The sequence below is a fragment of the Arabidopsis thaliana genome, chromosome 2 (assembly GCF_000001735.4).
Source record: "Arabidopsis thaliana chromosome 2, partial sequence".
Lineage (NCBI taxonomy): Eukaryota > Viridiplantae > Streptophyta > Magnoliopsida > Brassicales > Brassicaceae > Arabidopsis > Arabidopsis thaliana.
Genome location: NC_003071.7, coordinates 15,169,736 through 15,188,762, shown reverse-complemented (window position 1 = coordinate 15,188,762; position 19,027 = coordinate 15,169,736). Strand labels below are relative to the sequence as shown.

Here is a 19,027-nt window from a genome sequence, read left to right as displayed (position 1 = left end):
CTCTCCTACATATCTTTCACTACAAATTAAGATTTATCGCAGAGGCTAACTAGTAGCAAATATATGGTGTACAAACTACAAAGTAAAGCCTTGATTGTTTTTTTATATGTTTACATGTTATATTATAGCTTGTGTTATCGAGTTGTGGATTTGAAAATAAACTTGTTGGGTAACTTTTTCGATTGTTTCAAGCAGAGTGTTCATTGTTTGACAAACAGTGTCGTGACGATGCAAAGCACTAGAGATAATTCATAATCATTTAAACGAAACAAAATACAAAGAATTATGTTTGATTCTTAATATCTTATTAATTATATGATGGTATTAGTCTAACAAATAATTAAAAAAATCCTGTAAGTAAGAATATGGACTCCGAATTTGTATAAGTAAAACAAATCAAATGAGTGTTTGACAAAAGAAAAAAATCAAATGAGTTTTCTTAAATTCTTTTTTCATACCCACTTTGGTAGATATTCTCGACCTATGCCTATGAGGTTGGTGTTGGGCATTACCAATCCAATCATTAACTGGCCAATAACAAAGTTATAATAACGATTGAATCAACCGTTTTAGAAATCGAATATAAAATTTGATACACTTTTGTTTTCTTCTTCATGCTGACCTTAATAGTCAGCAGGAAGTTATTAATATGAATTTAAAAACTGGGATAACAACAACTAATTAAATTATACAAATTAACACAGATAATGGTAACAACTATTAAGTTATCATCAGCTCTCGTTGTATAGAAGCCGGCATACAGAGCCGGCTAGAGAATCATTCTTTTCTACAAATATACAATCATATGTCTCTCTCTAGTCAAATATATAAAACATAATATTGTTATGATTTTACTTAACATAGATGACACATAATACAATATTTTTGTTAAAACTATATGACATATGAGATTATCCACTTTATATCGACATTGAATCATCGACATACCTACAAATTTCAGTATTATTCGACATAACTTTTCGTTATTTGAAGAATTATTATTATTATTTTTAAGACACAACTTAGTACTTAACTATGGATGATTTGGTATTTACAAAACAAATTTGTATTCTTTATAACCACTCAAACTAACCACATTTGAATGATGTCCGGTTTCTTTAATGAGATATCAATCAACAAATTCACGCATATATGTCAACATGCAATTAGTGACTCCAACTCTCATATTATTATATAGGTAGGTATATCTTATACACTTAAATACGACACTACTTTATGACATCTTACCTACTACTAAAACAATATGTTCATGCTTAGATGCACATGCAAATATGTAAGAAACATCACTTAAAAGAAAAAGAGTTCATCAAAACAAAACACCATATTATTATATGGATTCCATAATTTTGTTTTCATCCACTAATTTAAAATAATATTCAGCTTATATTTATGTATATATCCGATAAGACACTGGATGATCACCAACTTTTTACTCTTATGTGAACTTGAATATTCGGTCATCAGAAAAATCATTAATAACTATTGGTTTATTTTTGTAAAACAAGCAATCATGTCGATGATTAAAGGGCCATATATTTAATCTTGAATCAGGAATGACAATTCATATATTAAACTAAATGTCACGGGCCGTATATACGAATACGTACGAACCTCCGTGATAACCTATCGCTTGCGTAAGGTACTAAGGTAAAATAATAGGTGGTGCAATTTTAGTCTCAAAAGACACATATCACGTAACCATGATTTGCGACGAGATATATGCATTTTGATTATCAAAACTATATAATAATTTGAAAAACTACATTTCTCTCTGCCAAGAAATGCACCCCACTATTCGAAGTCAACACAGACAAAAAAATAAATACGAACACAAAAATGAATTAAAGTCAAAAGCTCGCTAGTTCTCTTTTTATTATATTGTTATACATCTCATCTAGTATATAATCACCAACCATCTTCTTCTTCCATTTTCTTCATCTTCATAATCTCATTTCCTCTACGAGTTTCTAGCGTAAAAAAACTAAATACTTGTCTTTAAAGAAGAAAAATGCTAGGAAAAAGAATAGCTTCCTTCAAGAACTTAGCAAAGAAAATGAAGAGCATCAACACGACGACGAGAAGCGGAGGAGAAGGCGGCTCGGAGTCAACTTATAACGAGTCTCTTCTGATGAATGAGGCGGACGAGGCGGCGATGATGGCGTCAAAGACGCCGACGGGGACGTTTGCGGTGTACGTAGGGGAAGAGCGCGTGAAGCGCGTGGTACCAACAAGCTACTTGAATCATCCTCTCTTCAGGATGCTCCTCGACAAGTCTCACGACGAGTTTCTCTGTTTCGAGCAGAAGGTTATGTTGGTGGTCCCTTGCAGCCTCTCCGTTTTCCAAGACGTTGTTAACGCCGTCGAGTCTTGTAATGGCAACTTCGATTTCGGCGAGTTTGTCGAGGAGTTTCTATAAATTTAATTCCGACTTCTTCTTCATAATTATGATTTGTCCTCAAGACATTGTCTTAGGTCTTTTTTTAGGAAACTATATATTCGTAGGATTGATCGATTGATTGTGAAATTTGTGATACATTGTAACACCCCTTTGTTGCGTGGTGTGGAATTTGTAAATTTTTCCATAATTATGATACATATTATTTTACTTTAAAACATATATTAGTTCAAAAAATCAAATACATAAAGTTTTATCTATTTGTGTTTCCCATTATCGAGAAAAAATAAAATCTATTTGTGTTTCCTAGCCTTCTTTTGACCTTAACGTTTGGTCCCTTTTATGGTTCAAACATGTTGGTGAGTTGAGTCAGAAGCTTGTCTCGAATCGTAACCCTACTCCGAGTCTGTGACACTGAAAAGTTTGAAAGGCTAATGAGAGTTGAGTCAGAAGCTTGTGTATGTTTAAGTTTGCGTTTACAAATTTATAAAATAATGTTTCAAAGTTTTTTAAACATAAATAAAACAGAGACACATACATCAAACCTTGCTTTTTGAAACAATCTAATCTTAAAATTTCATGATCTTGGAACTTTATTTATGTTTGGAATAAAAAATTATTAGTACAACAAATATGAAAAGTGTTAATAGATTACAAGATGCATAATTGCATACCACGCAGTTCACGCTAAGCTACTTGCCGATGACGACTCCAAAAAAGTTATCAGCAGTTTTTTTTTTTTTTGGTAGCATCAGATTTGGTTTGACAAAAACATAAATGGAGTACTTGTTCCAACTTGACAACTTCCAAGGATAACAAAAAATCTGCTGACATTTGGGCCTTAATGGGCCAATACGTAGAATATGGACATTAGGACACGTCATCGTCGGCATGTAGAAGGAAAGGGCAAAATGGTAAAAGAGTAATGAAGAAGCGTTAAAATTCAAAAGAGAAAAAGAGGAGCGGCTCTTCAAATAATTTCAAATCTCATATCCACCCCGCTCTCTCTCTCTCTACACCTCAGATTCCGTCGCCGGTGAGACAGAATAAGAGAGAATTTCAAATATCGAAGAAATTTGGGATCTTGCTGAGCAGTACAAGTAATTGGATTTTGAAAATCAGTCTCACTGGATTCGCCGTCCGTTCGCCGTTTAAAAATGTCTAGCCGCCATGACAAAGAGAAAGGCGTCAATGTTCAAGTCCTCCTCCGATGCAGGTAATACCTTCGAACAATTCCTAAATTCAATTTAGGTTTTGGTTTAGATTTTGGGTCTAACCCCACATTTCGATTTGATTTCAAGTTTTATGTTCAAATTGAATTTAGGTTTTGGTTTCGCTACTGTGTTTGTTTTGTATTGACAGGCCATTTAGCGATGATGAATTGAGAAGCAATGCGCCTCAGGTTCTCACTTGTAATGATTTGCAAAGAGAAGTTGCTGTTTCCCAAAACATCGCTGGGAAGCATATTGATAGGGTTTTCACTTTTGATAAGGTATAATTAGTTGCGTCTACTCAAAAATTGGAGTATACTTAGTATCTACATGTTGAATGTTTGTGTTTATATGTTGAACACAGGTGTTTGGACCATCAGCACAACAGAAGGATTTGTATGATCAAGCCGTTGTTCCAATTGTGAATGAAGTACTTGAAGGTTTTAATTGTACTATATTTGCGTATGGTCAGACTGGTACTGGTAAAACATATACAATGGAAGGAGAATGTAGAAGATCAAAGGTCTGTATATTGTTGCAGTGTGTTTGATTTTTAAGGTTTTCTAGTGATGGTTCATTATCTAAGCTATGTACCTTTTTTTTTATTGGGACAGAGCGCACCTTGTGGAGGTCTTCCGGCAGAAGCAGGTGTTATACCTAGAGCTGTGAAACAAATATTTGATACGCTTGAGGGTCAGCAAGCTGAGTACAGTGTTAAAGTCACGTTTTTGGAACTCTACAATGAAGAGATTACCGATTTGCTTGCTCCTGAAGATCTATCCAGAGTTGCTGCTGAAGAAAAACAAAAGAAGCCGTTGCCTCTCATGGAGGACGGCAAAGGTGGTGTTCTTGTTAGAGGATTGGAAGAGGAAATCGTGACAAGTGCCAATGAAATCTTTACTTTGCTTGAGAGAGGTTCCTCTAAACGGAGAACTGCAGAAACATTCTTGAATAAACAATCAAGGTAATGCATTTGATGCTTTTGTTCGTTGCTCATTAGTCGAGATTTCACTTAAATAATGAAATCCTTCACTTGCAGTCGGTCACATTCTCTCTTCTCAATAACAATACATATCAAAGAAGCTACTCCAGAAGGTGAAGAACTAATCAAGTGTGGCAAGCTCAACTTGGTTGACTTGGCAGGGTCAGAAAATATATCACGTTCTGGTGCTAGGGATGTAAGTAGTTTCTCACTGTTCAATCAAGTTTGGAATGTCTTTCTTCTATGTTTCTAGATTTCATTTCTGGCCATGTCAGATTTACTCAATAGCGTTTCTCTATCTAGGGCCGGGCTCGAGAAGCTGGTGAAATAAACAAAAGTCTTCTTACATTAGGACGAGTGATCAGCGCTTTGGTTGAACATCTTGGACACGTTCCTTACAGGTTTAACTTCTATTTTTTCTTTTTCTTACGTTAGCGATCACATAGCAGTCTTTCAAGTTATGCTGAATCCTATAATTGTTTACTGCAATGAAATTTAGGGATAGTAAGCTCACCCGTTTACTACGTGATTCACTTGGTGGGAGAACAAAGACATGTATCATAGCCACAGTTTCACCTGCCGTTCATTGTCTGGAGGAAACATTAAGTACTCTTGATTATGCACACAGGGCTAAGAATATTAGAAACAAACCAGAGGTATTATCTCTCGATTCCATTTTTCTTGTTTCCATTCAGGCCAACCATTGAAAAGTACTCTTGTACATTTTTTTTTGGCAGGTTAACCAGAAAATGATGAAATCTACTTTGATAAAGGACCTTTATGGTGAAATAGAACGACTTAAGGCGGGTAAGAGGATTTTTCTCTGTAGCAGTGAATAGAATCATTGTAGACGGATGACTGATGGAGTACTTTCACTTAGCTTAACAAAATTACTCGCTACAAAGTCTCCTGCTCTGACTCCTTTGTTTATCTATTACTCATATGCTTTCTTTTTTGTCTATTTAGAGGTATACGCTTCCCGTGAGAAAAATGGTGTTTATATGCCAAAAGAGAGATACTACCAAGAGGAGAGTGAGAGAAAGGTATTGAGTTTATTGGTTGAAGAAACTAAATTTTCATCTGACCTTAGTGTAACTGAATAATCTCTTTGCCTCCTCCTTACTTTTTACTAATATTATCTTTTTTTTTTGCTTTTTTTAGGTAATGGCTGAGCAGATTGAACAGATGGGTGGTCAGATAGAGAATTACCAAAAAGTTAGTTTCTTCTTACTCTGTAGATCAAAATTTTACACTTATATGTGGGAATTACATGTGAACAATGGTTATTTACATATTTGTTGTGACCAGCAACTTGAGGAGTTGCAAGATAAGTATGTCGGTCAAGTGCGGGAGTGCTCTGATCTGACTACCAAGCTTGATATCACCGAGGTATATGATACTTTGTTTGGATTGAATGTTGGGCTTTATGACTATATCAATATGCTCTGAGACTTTAGCTGTGCTATCTAGAAAAACTTGAGCCAAACATGCAAAGTGCTTGCTTCCACAAACGAGGAATTGAAGAAATCTCAATATGCCATGAAAGAGAAAGATTTCATCATTTCAGAGCAGAAAAAATCTGGTATATTCTTTGACATTACTCTTATTAAATGCTTAAAAAGTTTTCTAACATGTTGCATTTTGCCAGAAAATGTACTGGTTCAACAAGCTTGCATTTTGCAATCCAACCTAGAGAAAGCTACTAAAGACAATTCTTCATTACACCAAAAGATTGGTATATGTATTTACTATTTTTTAGCTGTCTTTTATATTAGGAATTTCATAAGAATTGTTAAATGTGATCTCGATTTGCTGCTTTGCAGGAAGAGAGGACAAGCTTAGTGCGGATAACAGAAAAGTGGTGGACAATTATCAAGTAGAACTTTCTGAACAAATTTCAAATCTGTTCAATAGGGTTGCTTCTTGTCTCTCCCAGCAAAATGTACACCTTCAGGGTGTTAACAAACTGTCCCAATCTCGTTTAGAGGCACACAACAAGGTATCATACTGTTTTGTTCTTTTGGTTTTACAGCAATCAATGAGTTATGTGTTGTCTGTAGCATAAAATTATGCTGGAAGCTGTTAGTGTTCTAACAGTTGTCTAACTTTGTAACACTATTTGCAAATATGTTTGTCTAGGCGATCCTAGAAATGAAAAAGAAGGTTAAAGCTTCAAGGGATTTATATAGTTCTCACTTGGAGGCAGTGCAGAATGTAGTTCGGTTACACAAGGCAAACGCGAATGCTTGTCTTGAGGAAGTTTCAGCATTGACGACTTCAAGTGCATGTTCCATTGATGAAGTACGCCTTGTTAACTTTCTTCCTTTTCTTTTAGTGACTTATAGTGTGTGTTTTAAAGTAGTTGTCTCCTTGATTTCAGTTTCTTGCTTCAGGAGATGAAACAACATCGTCGTTATTTGATGAACTTCAGAGTGCTCTCTCGTCCCATCAGGGAGAAATGGCTCTCTTTGCGAGGGAACTGAGACAAGTCAGTGCATGAGATATAACATTTTGTAGCTATTTGATATATTGGCCTTGGAGATTTACAAGAGTTGATAACTATTGCTTTCTCTTTTATTCCTACTATGCAGAGGTTCCACACAACGATGGAGCAAACTCAGGAGATGTCTGAATACACAAGTACGTTCTTTCAGAAGCTTATGGAAGAGTCTAAAAATGCTGAGACTCGTGCTGCAGAGGCAAATGATAGTCAAATAAACAGCATTATTGATTTTCAGAAGACTTACGAGGTGATGATACTACATCTCTTCAAGTTTCACACTAAACATCTTTGCTTGATCCCATCTATAACTGATGTGTGTTGTGCAGGCTCAGTCAAAATCTGATACAGATAAACTTATTGCAGATTTAACTAACCTAGTCTCAAGTCACATTCGTCGCCAACACGAATTGGTTCGTTGCTTCCTCCTTCATTTGTTTCTCTCTCTCTCCCGTTTTGTGTCACATAAACTGTATGTTTTGCTCGGCAGGTTGATTCAAGACTCCATAACTTTAAAGATGCCGTCTCTTCCAACAAAACTTTCTTGGACGAACATGTCTCTGCTGTTAATAATCTGACGAAAGACGCAAAAAGAAAGTGGGAGACATTTTCCATGCAAGCTGAGAATGAAGCCAGAGAAGGTGCTGATTTCTCGGCTGCAAAACATTGTCGAATGGAGTTACTGCTTCAGCAATCGTAAGTTCCTTACTATGTTTTGCAATTCCTTTGAGATACAAATCTTCAGTTATGCATTTTAACCTCTCTTTATCTTTTTATGCGTTAGTGTGGGTCATGCGGAATCAGCTTTCAAACACTGCAAGATAACTCATGAATCTCTAAAGGAGATGACCAGTAAGCAAGTCACAGATGTCTCTTCACTTGTTAGGTAAGTGGTTTAAGTTTTGTTCTGAATTCATTTCATCTACATGTATTCGCTTCTTAACGCTGGCTATATTTAATTTTATGGTTCTCTTCATGTTATGCTACCATACATTAACTTCAAGTTTGGTTTAGGTCTGCTTGTGATAGTAACGAGCAGCACGATGCCGAAGTAGATTCTGCAAGGACTGCTGCTGAAAAAGATGTAACAAAGAACAGCGATGATATAATCCAGCAAATTGAACGTGAGCTTTCTTTCTTGCACATGACTGTTTCTTAGATAAAAGAGTTTCTTGGCATGATCATTAATCTCCCAATCATAAACCGATATCCTTGTAATCTTTCAGGCATGTCAGAGGATGAAAAAGCGTCTGTATCAAAAATCCTGGAAAATGTCAGGTCGCATGAAAAAACTCTTGAAAGTTTCCAACAGGATCAGTGTTGCCAAGCCAGATGCATCGAGGATAAAGCTCAAGAAACTTTTCAACAACAATACATGGAGTATGAGCCCACAGGTGCAACTCCAACAAAGAATGAACCAGAGATCCCAACCAAAGCCACCATTGAATCACTACGAGCCATGCCAATTGAGACATTAGTTGAAGAGTTCCGTGAAAACAACTCTTATGAATCCTTTGCGACCAAGGAAACAAAACCGCAACAGCTAACACGGTCGCCTCTCTCACAAGTCAACTAAGGAACCACCTCTGTTCCATTATATGATATTTTGTTTTTAAAACCCTCAAAATCAGTGTCTGTGTCTGTATCATCACTATGAATCTATGTATACTTTTGTGAAAGTGTGGGATCAATCAATGAAGAGTCAGATGCTTCTGACACATTTGAAATATTCATCATTGTAATCTATGATTTCTTATTCGAGTAGTTGAAATTCTCTTACAGTAATCGAAGTTCTCAAAGACGGTTTGTTCTACTATTACATAATGCGAATCTTGGACCCTTTTTGGTTATGATGGTTTGTGATATGTGCATGCATATACCACTTGATCACTTTCTATATATGACTCAACCATGAAGATGCTTTAAAATCCCAACAATGAACATTTTAAGTGGGAAATCAAGTAGAATTTTGTGAAATCAGAGTCACTGTGCCACTCAGAAAATTCATCTTTCTCACTTCCCATGAGAATTTCTAAAAACCATGAGCATGAGAGATTCTCATAGAATCATCTTTTACCATTTTAAAAAAAGAACAATCATGAAAACTCTTTTAGTTCGTGATCAATTTCCAAAACTTTTACAACTCAGCAACTACTATTCACTTGGGATTTTTATTACAAATCGCATTTGTGTATATATAAAGCTCAAGGTGACATGTAATGATACTGGTAATGTCAAGTATGGTTTCTATATCAAGCTTTTAATGTTAGGTCTTTCATTTTAGAAAGTGGAACATCAATATAGTGGAATTATACATCCACCAAGAGAAATTTCTTTCATTCAAATATATGTATGGTAACGATTAGTTAAGCATGGTGTTAGTCACTGCAGGTTCATATACACAAAAGATGCAAGCAAAGTGTTGTAGTTGTAGGTGATGTTTCACAATTATAGAAATGGAATCAACATCACTAGCCAAAAAGTTGTGGCAGTATTTCTAGTTTTTAGGCACAACCGGAATTTTGAAGAAAACAATATTCTGAATTTGAAGCAAACCGGAGAATTGGGTTTATTGGGGGAAGTAAGTGCATATATTGCTGAAAATGTGAACGTAAACTGCGGGAAGACTCTTTGATTCACTTTTTGGCGTTATGATGATGTGATGGCAAATTGCTCAAATATAACCGGACATATAACATAAGATTCGTTATGCCTCAAGCATTGTCTCTGAGAGTTCACCTTTGAACCCGTTCTTGATTAGACCGATTATATTGGAAGCGATACAACTGAATTTTAAAATAATTTTTTAAACTAATGCTGCTTATCAATTTTGTTTTGGTTGTTCTACTGACATAAACAAAATTGATAGGAAGCATTAATTAGGCTGATCATTATCAGAATTAACCACTATGCAAAATTTGAAAAAAATGTTAGGCACTATTGTGGTGCCTTCTGAAACACTTTAGAGCTCAAGCCATACACCAAGATTTTTAAGAGTCACTTTAAGAGTTTTACTATATAACCCACCTAATTGGAGTATATTTGGGTCTGAATATTTGAACTCATACGATTCTGCCAATTAATCCAAGATAAACCAATTAGTTACATAGTGGATAATTATCTCCTACTTCTACGGTCAATTTATAAGAAAAGATAATTACCGAAACTATAATTACATAATTTGCTATCCACAAAGAAAGATACTTGCATCACTTCTTAAAAATGAATCAAAAATGAGATACTAATTAAATATTTGGTTATTAAATCCTTATATTTTGGATTTCCGTTTCCATTATAATTCCATCAGTTGATATCGTGTGGATTTTTTTAATAGAAATTAATGATTAGTTGTGACAAAAATATAGTTTGAAATTTGCTAAACTAACCACGTTAAATTAGAAGAAGAAAAAAAATAAACTATAATATATAATTCTTGTTAGATTTTTTTTTAAAAAAAAAAAATATTCAAGCCATGACTTCATTTGAGCAACGGAATCGTCAAAGAAGTTATGAAACCTAATCTATATACACATATTCCAGTAACACACTTTAATTAAAACATCCATTAAGATATGTTTGATTACACATGAGAAAACCCTAGATATAAGGAATCAAACCGCCGACCAAACATATTTAATTTCAACCGGATGTATATTTCTCTAATTATAGTGAGAGTAAAAATCTTCGGATCGGATTAACATTATCCTAAAAATTATCTATGTTTCTGTTATCTTCCTCCTCATATTTCGCCTATATAAACATTACAACAAACTACTTCCACTTATCACATTCTCTCCTTATTCAACTTAAATACTACACGGCCAAAAACATTTAACAAACGCCACTCAGATCCTGAGTCTTTGGATCAATGGCTATTTCAAATGTTATTTCTGTCTTATTATTATTGCTTGTACTAATCAATTTAAGCAATCAAAATATCAAAGGAATTGATGCATTTCATCAGATTTACGAAGAATTGCAATCTGAATCAGTCGAGTCAGTGAATCATCTTCACAGACCTAGTTTTCACTTTCAACCTCCAAAGCATTGGATTAACGGTACATTTGATCTCTCCCTCTCTTCAAAATTTAGTTGGAAATATTTGTTTCTTTTAGTTTTCAATGATTTTGGTTTTGGTGTTAGTTTTTATTTTTCTTGTGAAATGAAAGTTGATTCCACACTAAGAAGTTATTTGCATTGCCCGATAAGAGATCTCCAAATTCTTCAAATCCTTTTTTTTGTTGGTTATAGTTTGTGCGATACAACAATTAATACAACTTCTTCACCGATCTAGGTCAAAAAAAAAAAAAAAACTTCTCCGTTCCTTAATAATCTCACGTATGATAATTACGTCATGAAAGTGCAGGGGAGAAACTAATTTTTGCATGGGCTATTTATATTATTCCTTGTTGCCTATGTATAATTTTTTTGTATATAGAATATTAATTAAAGTTATATCTTTAGACATTCACATTTCACCAATATAAAACACAGCATATATAACGTGAGAACACTGCTATGTTTGTTTTTTTCTATGGAAAAATCACATGAAATTAATTTCATCTTCAACTTGTTCTACCAAAGACTTCAATTTCATGTGATTTTTATGTATTCTCGAATCCTCTTGTCTTATCTTATTTCCCTCGAAATCATAATCTAATTATGATGAACTCAAACTAAACTAACCTCGTTTTTGTTTTTGTTTGTTTCCATGTGGCATTCTCAACAATCCTTATATAGATCCAAATGGTGAGTTTTTATAATTTTTGGGTCTTATTACACATCGTTAATTGCATACGAGATACTCTAGTTAATTTATGGTTTTTCGAAAACAGGTCCAGTATACTACAAAGGTCTCTACCATCTCTTCTACCAATATAACACCAAAGGTGCGGTTTGGGGTAATATTATATGGGCCCATTCGGTTTCTAAAGACTTGGTTAACTGGGAGGCTCTTGAACCGGCTCTTAGTCCTTCAAAATGGTTCGACATCGGAGGTACATGGTCCGGTTCAATAACAATCGTACCGGGAAAAGGACCGATTATCCTCTATACCGGTGTTAACCAGAACGAAACTCAGTTGCAAAACTATGCAATCCCAGAGGACCCATCAGACCCATACCTAAGGAAATGGATTAAACCGGACGATAACCCGATTGCAATCCCAGACTATACAATGAACGGTTCAGCATTCCGTGACCCGACAACCGCTTGGTTCTCCAAAGACGGGCATTGGAGAACCGTGGTAGGGTCAAAAAGAAAGCGTAGAGGAATTGCTTACATCTACAGAAGCCGAGATTTCAAGCATTGGGTCAAAGCTAAGCACCCGGTTCACTCTAAACAGTCAACCGGTATGTGGGAATGTCCTGATTTCTTCCCGGTTTCCTTAACCGATTTCCGAAACGGTTTGGACTTGGATTACGTCGGTCCAAACACCAAGCATGTGTTGAAGGTTAGCTTGGACATTACCCGGTACGAGTATTACACGCTTGGTAAATACGATCTTAAGAAGGACCGGTACATACCGGACGGTAATACTCCCGATGGTTGGGAGGGTTTAAGATTCGATTACGGTAATTTCTACGCTTCCAAGACATTCTTTGACTACAAAAAGAACAGAAGAATCTTATGGGGTTGGGCTAATGAATCTGACACCGTTGAAGATGATATTTTGAAGGGTTGGGCTGGTCTTCAGGTATCTAGCTAATTAATTTAAAACCCATACCTTTGTTAATATAATGAAATTTTATGTTAAATTATGTAATGAATTTATAGGTGATTCCAAGAACGGTGCTCCTTGATTCAAGCAAGAAGCAACTTGTGTTTTGGCCTGTTGAAGAGATAGAGTCATTAAGAGGTAACTACGTCCGAATGAACAATCATGACATCAAGATGGGTCAACGCATAGAAGTCAAAGGAATCACTCCTGCTCAAGCCGATGTGGAAGTAACGTTCTATGTTGGAAGTCTAGAGAAAGCTGAGATATTCGATCCGAGTTTCACGTGGAAACCATTGGAATTGTGTAACATTAAAGGCTCGAATGTGAGAGGCGGTGTAGGACCTTTTGGTCTGATCACATTAGCGACTCCTGATTTGGAAGAGTACACTCCTGTCTTCTTTAGAGTCTTCAACGACACTAAAACTCATAAGCCTAAAGTTCTCATGTGCTCCGATGCTAGACCGTACGTTTCCATGCATGATTTCTCTCTCTCTATATATATATGCTTTATAATTACATACTATTATACAATATGCTTTCCATTAGTTATAATGTAACATTATATTTTTGAACTTCTTTGTTATAGGTCGTCGTTAAAGCAAGACACGGGTTTACTCGCAAAAGATAGGATGTATAAACCATCGTTTGCTGGTTTTGTGGATGTTGATATGGCTGATGGAAGGATCTCTCTAAGGAGTTTGGTACGTGTATATATGAACGAATCTTTAATATTTTTGCTTGTTTATGTTATTATGTAACGTGACATAAAATGGAATTTAATTGTTACAGATTGATCATTCAGTAGTAGAGAGCTTTGGAGCATTAGGTAAAACGGTGATAACATCAAGAGTGTATCCAGTGAAAGCAGTAAAAGAGAATGCACATTTGTATGTCTTTAACAATGGAACACAAACTGTGACCATAGAGAGTCTCAATGCTTGGAATATGGATCGTCCTCTGCAAATGAATGATGGAGCTCTTTAATTTAGCTCTTCTCTCTATAGTTTAGCTATACCGTCTTCTCTCTTTCTCACTTTTTCTTATATTTTCATCTTCAGTATAGTAACTGAGAGATACTGTGAAATTAGGAAGAAAAATGTGGGAGTTTCTGTGTTTACGAACAATTTGGTTGTGATGTCCATACTTTATGTATCGACTGTTGTATCTTTCTGTCTTTAGTCTCTCAATAAAAATAAGTTTAGACCAAACATCAAGAATATGTCGTTGGTTATCAATCAGGTGCAAGTGTTTTAACAAATAATCTACTAACATGGTTAAACTATTCGTTTTTGTAAGTGACATTTTTATAATGCGCTTAAGAGATGTATATGTAACAGAGATTTGAAATTTATTTTAAGAAAATAATAATTATAGGAAGAAGCCCACTATCAAATTTTTCTAATATAATCTTATAAAATTAAATCATGTGATGATAGATTATTAAAAAAAAAATGTTTTCAAAACAACAAGAAAAATAGGAAACGATCTTTGCGTTTTCTATTTTCAAAAACCATAAAGTTTATTATTTTTAAAAAAGAAATAGAAATTTATGTAAAAAGGAAATCACTTCACAAAACCAAATCTTTTAGGATTCAACCAAATCTTTTAGGAATCAAAACAATAACATTCGTTTTCTATAAATATAAATACTAAGGTTTTGACTTTCTCACAAACAAAAATTCAATATCTATCACCATAATATTACTCATTCAATGTCTATGGCAGAGATTTTCGAAAGTGTTGACAAAAACAAAGATGGAAAAATTTTATGGGACGAATTCGCAGAGGCGATTCGCGTTTTTTCTCCTCAAATAACATCAGAAGAAATTGATAAGATGTTTATAGTTCTTGATGTCGATGGTGATGGTCAAATTGATGATGTGGAGTTTGCTTCGTGTTTGATGGTCAATGGTGGAGGAGAAAAAGATACCGAAGAAGAAGTTGTTATGAAAGAAGCTTTCGATTTGTATGATATGGATGGTGATGGAAAGATCTCAGCGAGTGAGATTCATGTGGTATTGAAACGACTTGGAGAGAAGCATACAATGGAAGATTGTGTTGTGATGGTTCAAACCGTTGATAAAGACAGTGATGGTTTTGTTAATTTTGAAGAGTTTAAGATTATGATGAACTCTAACAAAGAGTCACATTGATCTTATTCATCAATAGTTTAATAGTCTTTTGGTTTTGTTTTGCTTTTTAGTTTATGAATTCGTTTTGATGATCACTTTTTTAGCAATTGTCGTTGAATTATTTTGTTTGAGATTTGTGGTAATCTCGTCTACCAATAAAAAGATTCTTTGAGATATGCTTTCGTTTCTAATTCTATACTAGTTAGTTTCGACTTATTCAAATTTAAAAAGAAAAGATAGCATGAAGATCTGAGGTCAACTCTTGAAAGTCAAAGCTTATTGGGATATTGATAGATGGATAATTACGTATCTCTTAATAAGAATCTTTGATATATTTGCTTGTTTATGATATTACACTCTTTACACATAAACAAGCTCTCTAGTACCGAATGATCACTCTTTGGAGCTTTCGTGAAGAGTGATAACGTCAAGAGTATAAGAGAATGCATGCTTGTATGTGATTTAACAATGGAACATAGACTGTTACCATAGAGAGTCTCAATGCTTGGAACACAGACTGTTAACAGATGAATAATGGGGCTCTTAAATTTATATTTCGGATTGCAGAACTCTAATTTGAAGAAACTTTGCAAGAGATTTTAGAATTGATGAAGAAAAAAAGCCAAAAATCAGATTTACTAAACAATAATCGTAAAATCAAAATTCACTGAAACAAGGTTTGTGTCAGAACAATAGAGGAGTCTTTCTCAAAGCAAACACAAAAATAACGTAAATAAGCTTTTGGTGAACAAAAGATCACTTGATCTTCTTCTTTGGCCTCAACTGCAAAAATAAACAGAAAATCACACTTAACAACTAACAAATCAAACAAATTCTGTGGAATTTTAAAATCTAAAGAGACAAAAAACCAAACCTGGTTGCTATGGCCACACTTCTTCTTCCTGCAGTTCACAGCTCTTGGGTGGAGACGAGCATAACACCTAAACCAACAAGGTTAACAACTCAAACATGAGACACAGTTTTCACACAACCATAGTGTTACAGTGAAAGAACTAGATAGATTTCAATACATTTATCAGCAAACTAAGAGAATCATAATCCACGTAGAAAATGAATAATAGTTCACCCCTAAGTTAATTCCCCATTTTTACTATAATCATCACACATGGACATGGTACACTTAGAACAACAAAGAGAAAAGATCAGAGATCTTACTTGCGACAAATCATTTTGTCTTGGTTATACTTACGAGCCAACATCATCAATGAAGGCTCAATGATACCTCCCCTAAGCCTCAGAACAAGATGCAAAGTCGACTCTGTTTTATAGTAAACAAAACAGAATTGGATCAACAAAACAATCATAGCTATACTAGTTTCATTTTCTAAAGAATCCAAAACATTCAAATTCGAGAAAGAGACCTTTCTGGATGTTGTAGTCAGCCAAGGTACGACCATCTTCAAGCTGTTTTCCGGCGAAGATCAACCTCTGCTGGTCCGGAGGAATTCCTGAAACAGAGCAAAAACGAATCACTAAGAGATCACAATTTCAAAGTTACAATTTTTAAAAAGCATTAGAAAATATACCTTCTTTGTCCTGGATCTTGGCCTTGACATTGTCGATGGTGTCACTGCTCTCGACCTCGAGGGTGATGGTCTTGCCGGTTAGCGTTTTCACGAAAATCTGCATCTTTGCGTTCGTCTTCTTCGCCGGAAGTCTCGAAACGGCGTTTGCAGTGTAAAAAATGAAGCTTTATACTTTATCCATTTCTTAGGGTTTTGTGTTGATTATTACAATGGGCCCTCAATTCCAAAGCCCATTAACGTATGGATCATAGTGTGCGTTGATTATCAACAAAACACAATTTGCACAAACAAACAAAAAAAAATAAAGCAATATACATGTATGATGATTTAACTACTCTTCTTGATTGTTGTTCTGTTCCACCACATGAAGTCCTATTTTACTCTGGATCAGTGAACTGGTCATGGTTTGATTTGGAGACGAGAACGCATCATTTTCGCTCTCTAACTTCCATTGTAAAAATTAAGTTTATGATCAAATCTTGTGGTCATAATTTGTATATTGAACACAGTAGTGTTCTTAAGTTTCAAGAAATCCATCTTTTGATTCGCATATGAATTGCCTCGTGAGCTGATTGATAACTTCAATGATTAAAAGTTTAAGTTCACACATGTATGATTTAACTATTCTTGATTTGTGTTTTGTTCCATCACTTGAACTAGACATGGTAATTATCAGGTTTGAGTTGGGGAATGAGAGAACACTATCATTTTCCTCTCAAACTTCCATTATCTTGCTGTTATAATTTTTAACTTGAATACAATAATGATAAACAGTATCGAAAAATGAAGTTTCACCTTACGAATTACCACATGATCTGGGTACTGTTTTTCGCAGCATTGAACATTTTGGATGAATTTGGAATAACCAAATTTCCCGGTGAGAAGGGCATGACAACTCAAAACATCATAGCAATCATGGAAGCCAATTATACTAATTTAAGGCCAAACTCACATATCAAAGTAGAAAAATGTTGATTAAATTAACAAAAAGTGTTAAACTCCAAAGCTCTTCAACAATCTAACACAAACAAAAATGGTTCAGACAAAATGAAACACATGGAGCTAAATAGAAAACATCCCACAATGCGAGAAAAACTCAGAGCCTTCTTCCTCTTCTACCACCCTTTCTGCGGGTACTGTCTGTTGGGATGGGAGTAACATCCTCTGCAACAACAAGTACGGTGTTAGAAATGATGAGGAAACAATACAAAAGGGAAAATAGCTGAGATAAGACTATGGGTTATGAAGCTTACCAATACGGCCTATTTTCATGCCGGAACGAGCAAGGGCTCTAAGGGCAGACTGTGCTCCAGGACCAGGTGTCTTGGTCTTGTTTCCACCTGTGGCACGGAGCTTCACATGCATGGCAGTGATACCAAGTTCCTGTGTTTAGAATAGTAGTTTACATTCATTAAAAAGGATGAGGAATTTAGTTTTGTAATGAATGTCTCAGGTCATATATGTAGTAAGTACCTTGCATCGCTGAGCAACATCCTGTGCTGCAAGCATAGCTGCGTAAGGTGAGGACTCATCTCTATCAGCTTTCACCTTCATTCCACCTAATCAAAATCAAAAGAGGAAAGTTATCGAAATGTTTAGGACAACAAGAACTAATCAAGAGAATTGAGACACTACATAACAATTCATCTAACAAGTCATATCCACAAAAGAGTATAACATTTGTGGTCTCGTTCCACATATAGAGGAATGAGCAAGGACCAGTGAAGAAATCAAAAGATGCTTACCGGTGATACGGACAAGAGTTTCACGACCAGACAAATCAGTAACATGCTGGAATTGGAGATATACGAGGTCAGTTTCCAACAGCATAAATGATGAAATGGAATCTCAATTTAGACAGAAACTCACAATGAAAGTGTCGTTGAATGAAGCAAAGATGTGGACAACACCGAAAACTTGCTCTCCCTCACGAACAGATGGTCCAAGAGTCACAACATCGACCTTTGGCTCTTTAGTCTTTCTCTTTGACTATACAAAATACACATTAACACTCAATTACATTACGCTTCAAGAATTACATTAACGCATGATTCATAAACCCAATCTCTAATATCACTTCAAATCGAACTCAATGATAATCTAATAATCATAGCAAATTCAGATTACAAGCTTAGACAATAAAAAAGGCATTTTCTCACAAATCCAATTAAACAACAGCTACAGGATCCAAAACAAAGAAAGATAGATATTTTCTTAACTCCAAAAGACTCGAAGAAACAATGGAACAACCAAAATCTACATATGTATTCTCAAACCAATCTGAGATAATCGGAGAAAAGATGAAAACTTTTCGCAGAAGAGGCTTACCATGGTTCAAGGGGATTAAAGTAACTCCGATTAGAAAGAGGCTCTTGGTTCTGTAGTTCCGCCTACACACAGAGTTTTGCAAGAGAGAAACGATGGAAGAATCAGAAATCGCTTTTATATATTAGGGTTTATGAGACTTCTTAGTGAGAAAACGAGCGTTTAGGGTTTCCACGTAAATTTGGGCCGAATCTT

At 35.2% G+C, this 19,027-nt stretch overlaps 6 protein-coding genes across 7 annotated transcripts; 4 read left to right on the top strand and 2 right to left on the bottom strand.

The window, feature by feature from the left end:
• The first annotated feature begins 1,910 nt into the window (after nucleotides 1-1,910).
• Nucleotides 1,911-2,723, top strand: AT2G36210 (SAUR-like auxin-responsive protein family). Its single transcript, NM_129179.3, has one exon. It carries the CDS (start codon nucleotides 2,030-2,032, stop codon nucleotides 2,435-2,437), a length of 408 nt encoding a protein of 135 aa, NP_181163.2. The 5' UTR covers nucleotides 1,911-2,029; the 3' UTR covers nucleotides 2,438-2,723.
• Nucleotides 2,724-3,357: 634 nt separating this feature from the next.
• Nucleotides 3,358-8,946, top strand: AT2G36200 (P-loop containing nucleoside triphosphate hydrolases superfamily protein). Of its 2 annotated transcripts, NM_129178.3 has the most exons (22): nucleotides 3,358-3,632; nucleotides 3,779-3,908; nucleotides 3,992-4,150; nucleotides 4,242-4,591; nucleotides 4,667-4,805; nucleotides 4,913-5,010; nucleotides 5,109-5,265; nucleotides 5,347-5,416; nucleotides 5,576-5,652; nucleotides 5,771-5,824; nucleotides 5,918-5,998; nucleotides 6,080-6,191; nucleotides 6,258-6,344; nucleotides 6,433-6,608; nucleotides 6,749-6,910; nucleotides 6,990-7,097; nucleotides 7,201-7,359; nucleotides 7,439-7,522; nucleotides 7,600-7,805; nucleotides 7,894-7,995; nucleotides 8,124-8,233; nucleotides 8,336-8,946. In NM_129178.3, the coding sequence occupies exons 1-22, from the start codon at nucleotides 3,574-3,576 to the stop codon at nucleotides 8,683-8,685; spliced, it is 3,030 nt and encodes a 1,009-aa protein (NP_181162.2). In that variant the 5' UTR covers nucleotides 3,358-3,573; the 3' UTR covers nucleotides 8,686-8,946. The 2 variants fall into 2 exon arrangements, with proteins under 2 accessions (NP_181162.2, NP_001189688.1); NM_001202759.1 differs by having other exon boundaries at nucleotides 3,449-3,632; nucleotides 5,771-5,998; nucleotides 8,336-8,894.
• Nucleotides 8,947-10,676: 1,730 nt separating this feature from the next.
• On the top strand, nucleotides 10,677-14,139 carry cwINV4 (cell wall invertase 4). The gene is made up of 6 exons (NM_129177.3): nucleotides 10,677-11,167; nucleotides 11,850-11,858; nucleotides 11,945-12,804; nucleotides 12,885-13,291; nucleotides 13,415-13,529; nucleotides 13,618-14,139. Exons 1-6 carry the CDS (start codon nucleotides 10,978-10,980, stop codon nucleotides 13,810-13,812), a joined length of 1,776 nt encoding a protein of 591 aa, NP_565837.1. The 5' UTR covers nucleotides 10,677-10,977; the 3' UTR covers nucleotides 13,813-14,139.
• Nucleotides 14,140-14,546: 407 nt separating this feature from the next.
• AT2G36180 (EF hand calcium-binding protein family) lies at nucleotides 14,547-15,111 on the top strand (the record flags this gene model as incomplete). Its single annotated transcript, NM_129176.2, has 1 exon — nucleotides 14,547-15,111. One exon carries the CDS (start codon nucleotides 14,547-14,549, stop codon nucleotides 14,979-14,981), a length of 435 nt encoding a protein of 144 aa, NP_181160.1. The 3' UTR covers nucleotides 14,982-15,111.
• A 311-nt stretch (nucleotides 15,112-15,422) lies between these two features.
• AT2G36170 (60S ribosomal protein L40-1) lies at nucleotides 15,423-16,702 on the bottom strand. Its single transcript, NM_129175.3, has 5 exons — nucleotides 16,508-16,702; nucleotides 16,343-16,429; nucleotides 16,137-16,239; nucleotides 15,835-15,901; nucleotides 15,423-15,743 (listed from the first exon to the last, which is right to left on the bottom strand). The coding sequence occupies exons 1-5, from the start codon at nucleotides 16,608-16,610 to the stop codon at nucleotides 15,717-15,719; spliced, it is 387 nt and encodes a 128-aa protein (NP_565836.1). The 5' UTR covers nucleotides 16,611-16,702; the 3' UTR covers nucleotides 15,423-15,716.
• Nucleotides 16,703-17,303: 601 nt separating this feature from the next.
• Nucleotides 17,304-18,945, bottom strand: AT2G36160 (Ribosomal protein S11 family protein). The gene is made up of 6 exons (NM_129174.4): nucleotides 18,836-18,945; nucleotides 18,377-18,496; nucleotides 18,253-18,298; nucleotides 17,981-18,066; nucleotides 17,761-17,890; nucleotides 17,304-17,671 (listed from the first exon to the last, which is right to left on the bottom strand). Exons 1-6 carry the CDS (start codon nucleotides 18,836-18,838, stop codon nucleotides 17,604-17,606), a joined length of 453 nt encoding a protein of 150 aa, NP_181158.1. The 5' UTR covers nucleotides 18,839-18,945; the 3' UTR covers nucleotides 17,304-17,603.
• Nucleotides 18,946-19,027: the final 82 nt, after the last annotated feature.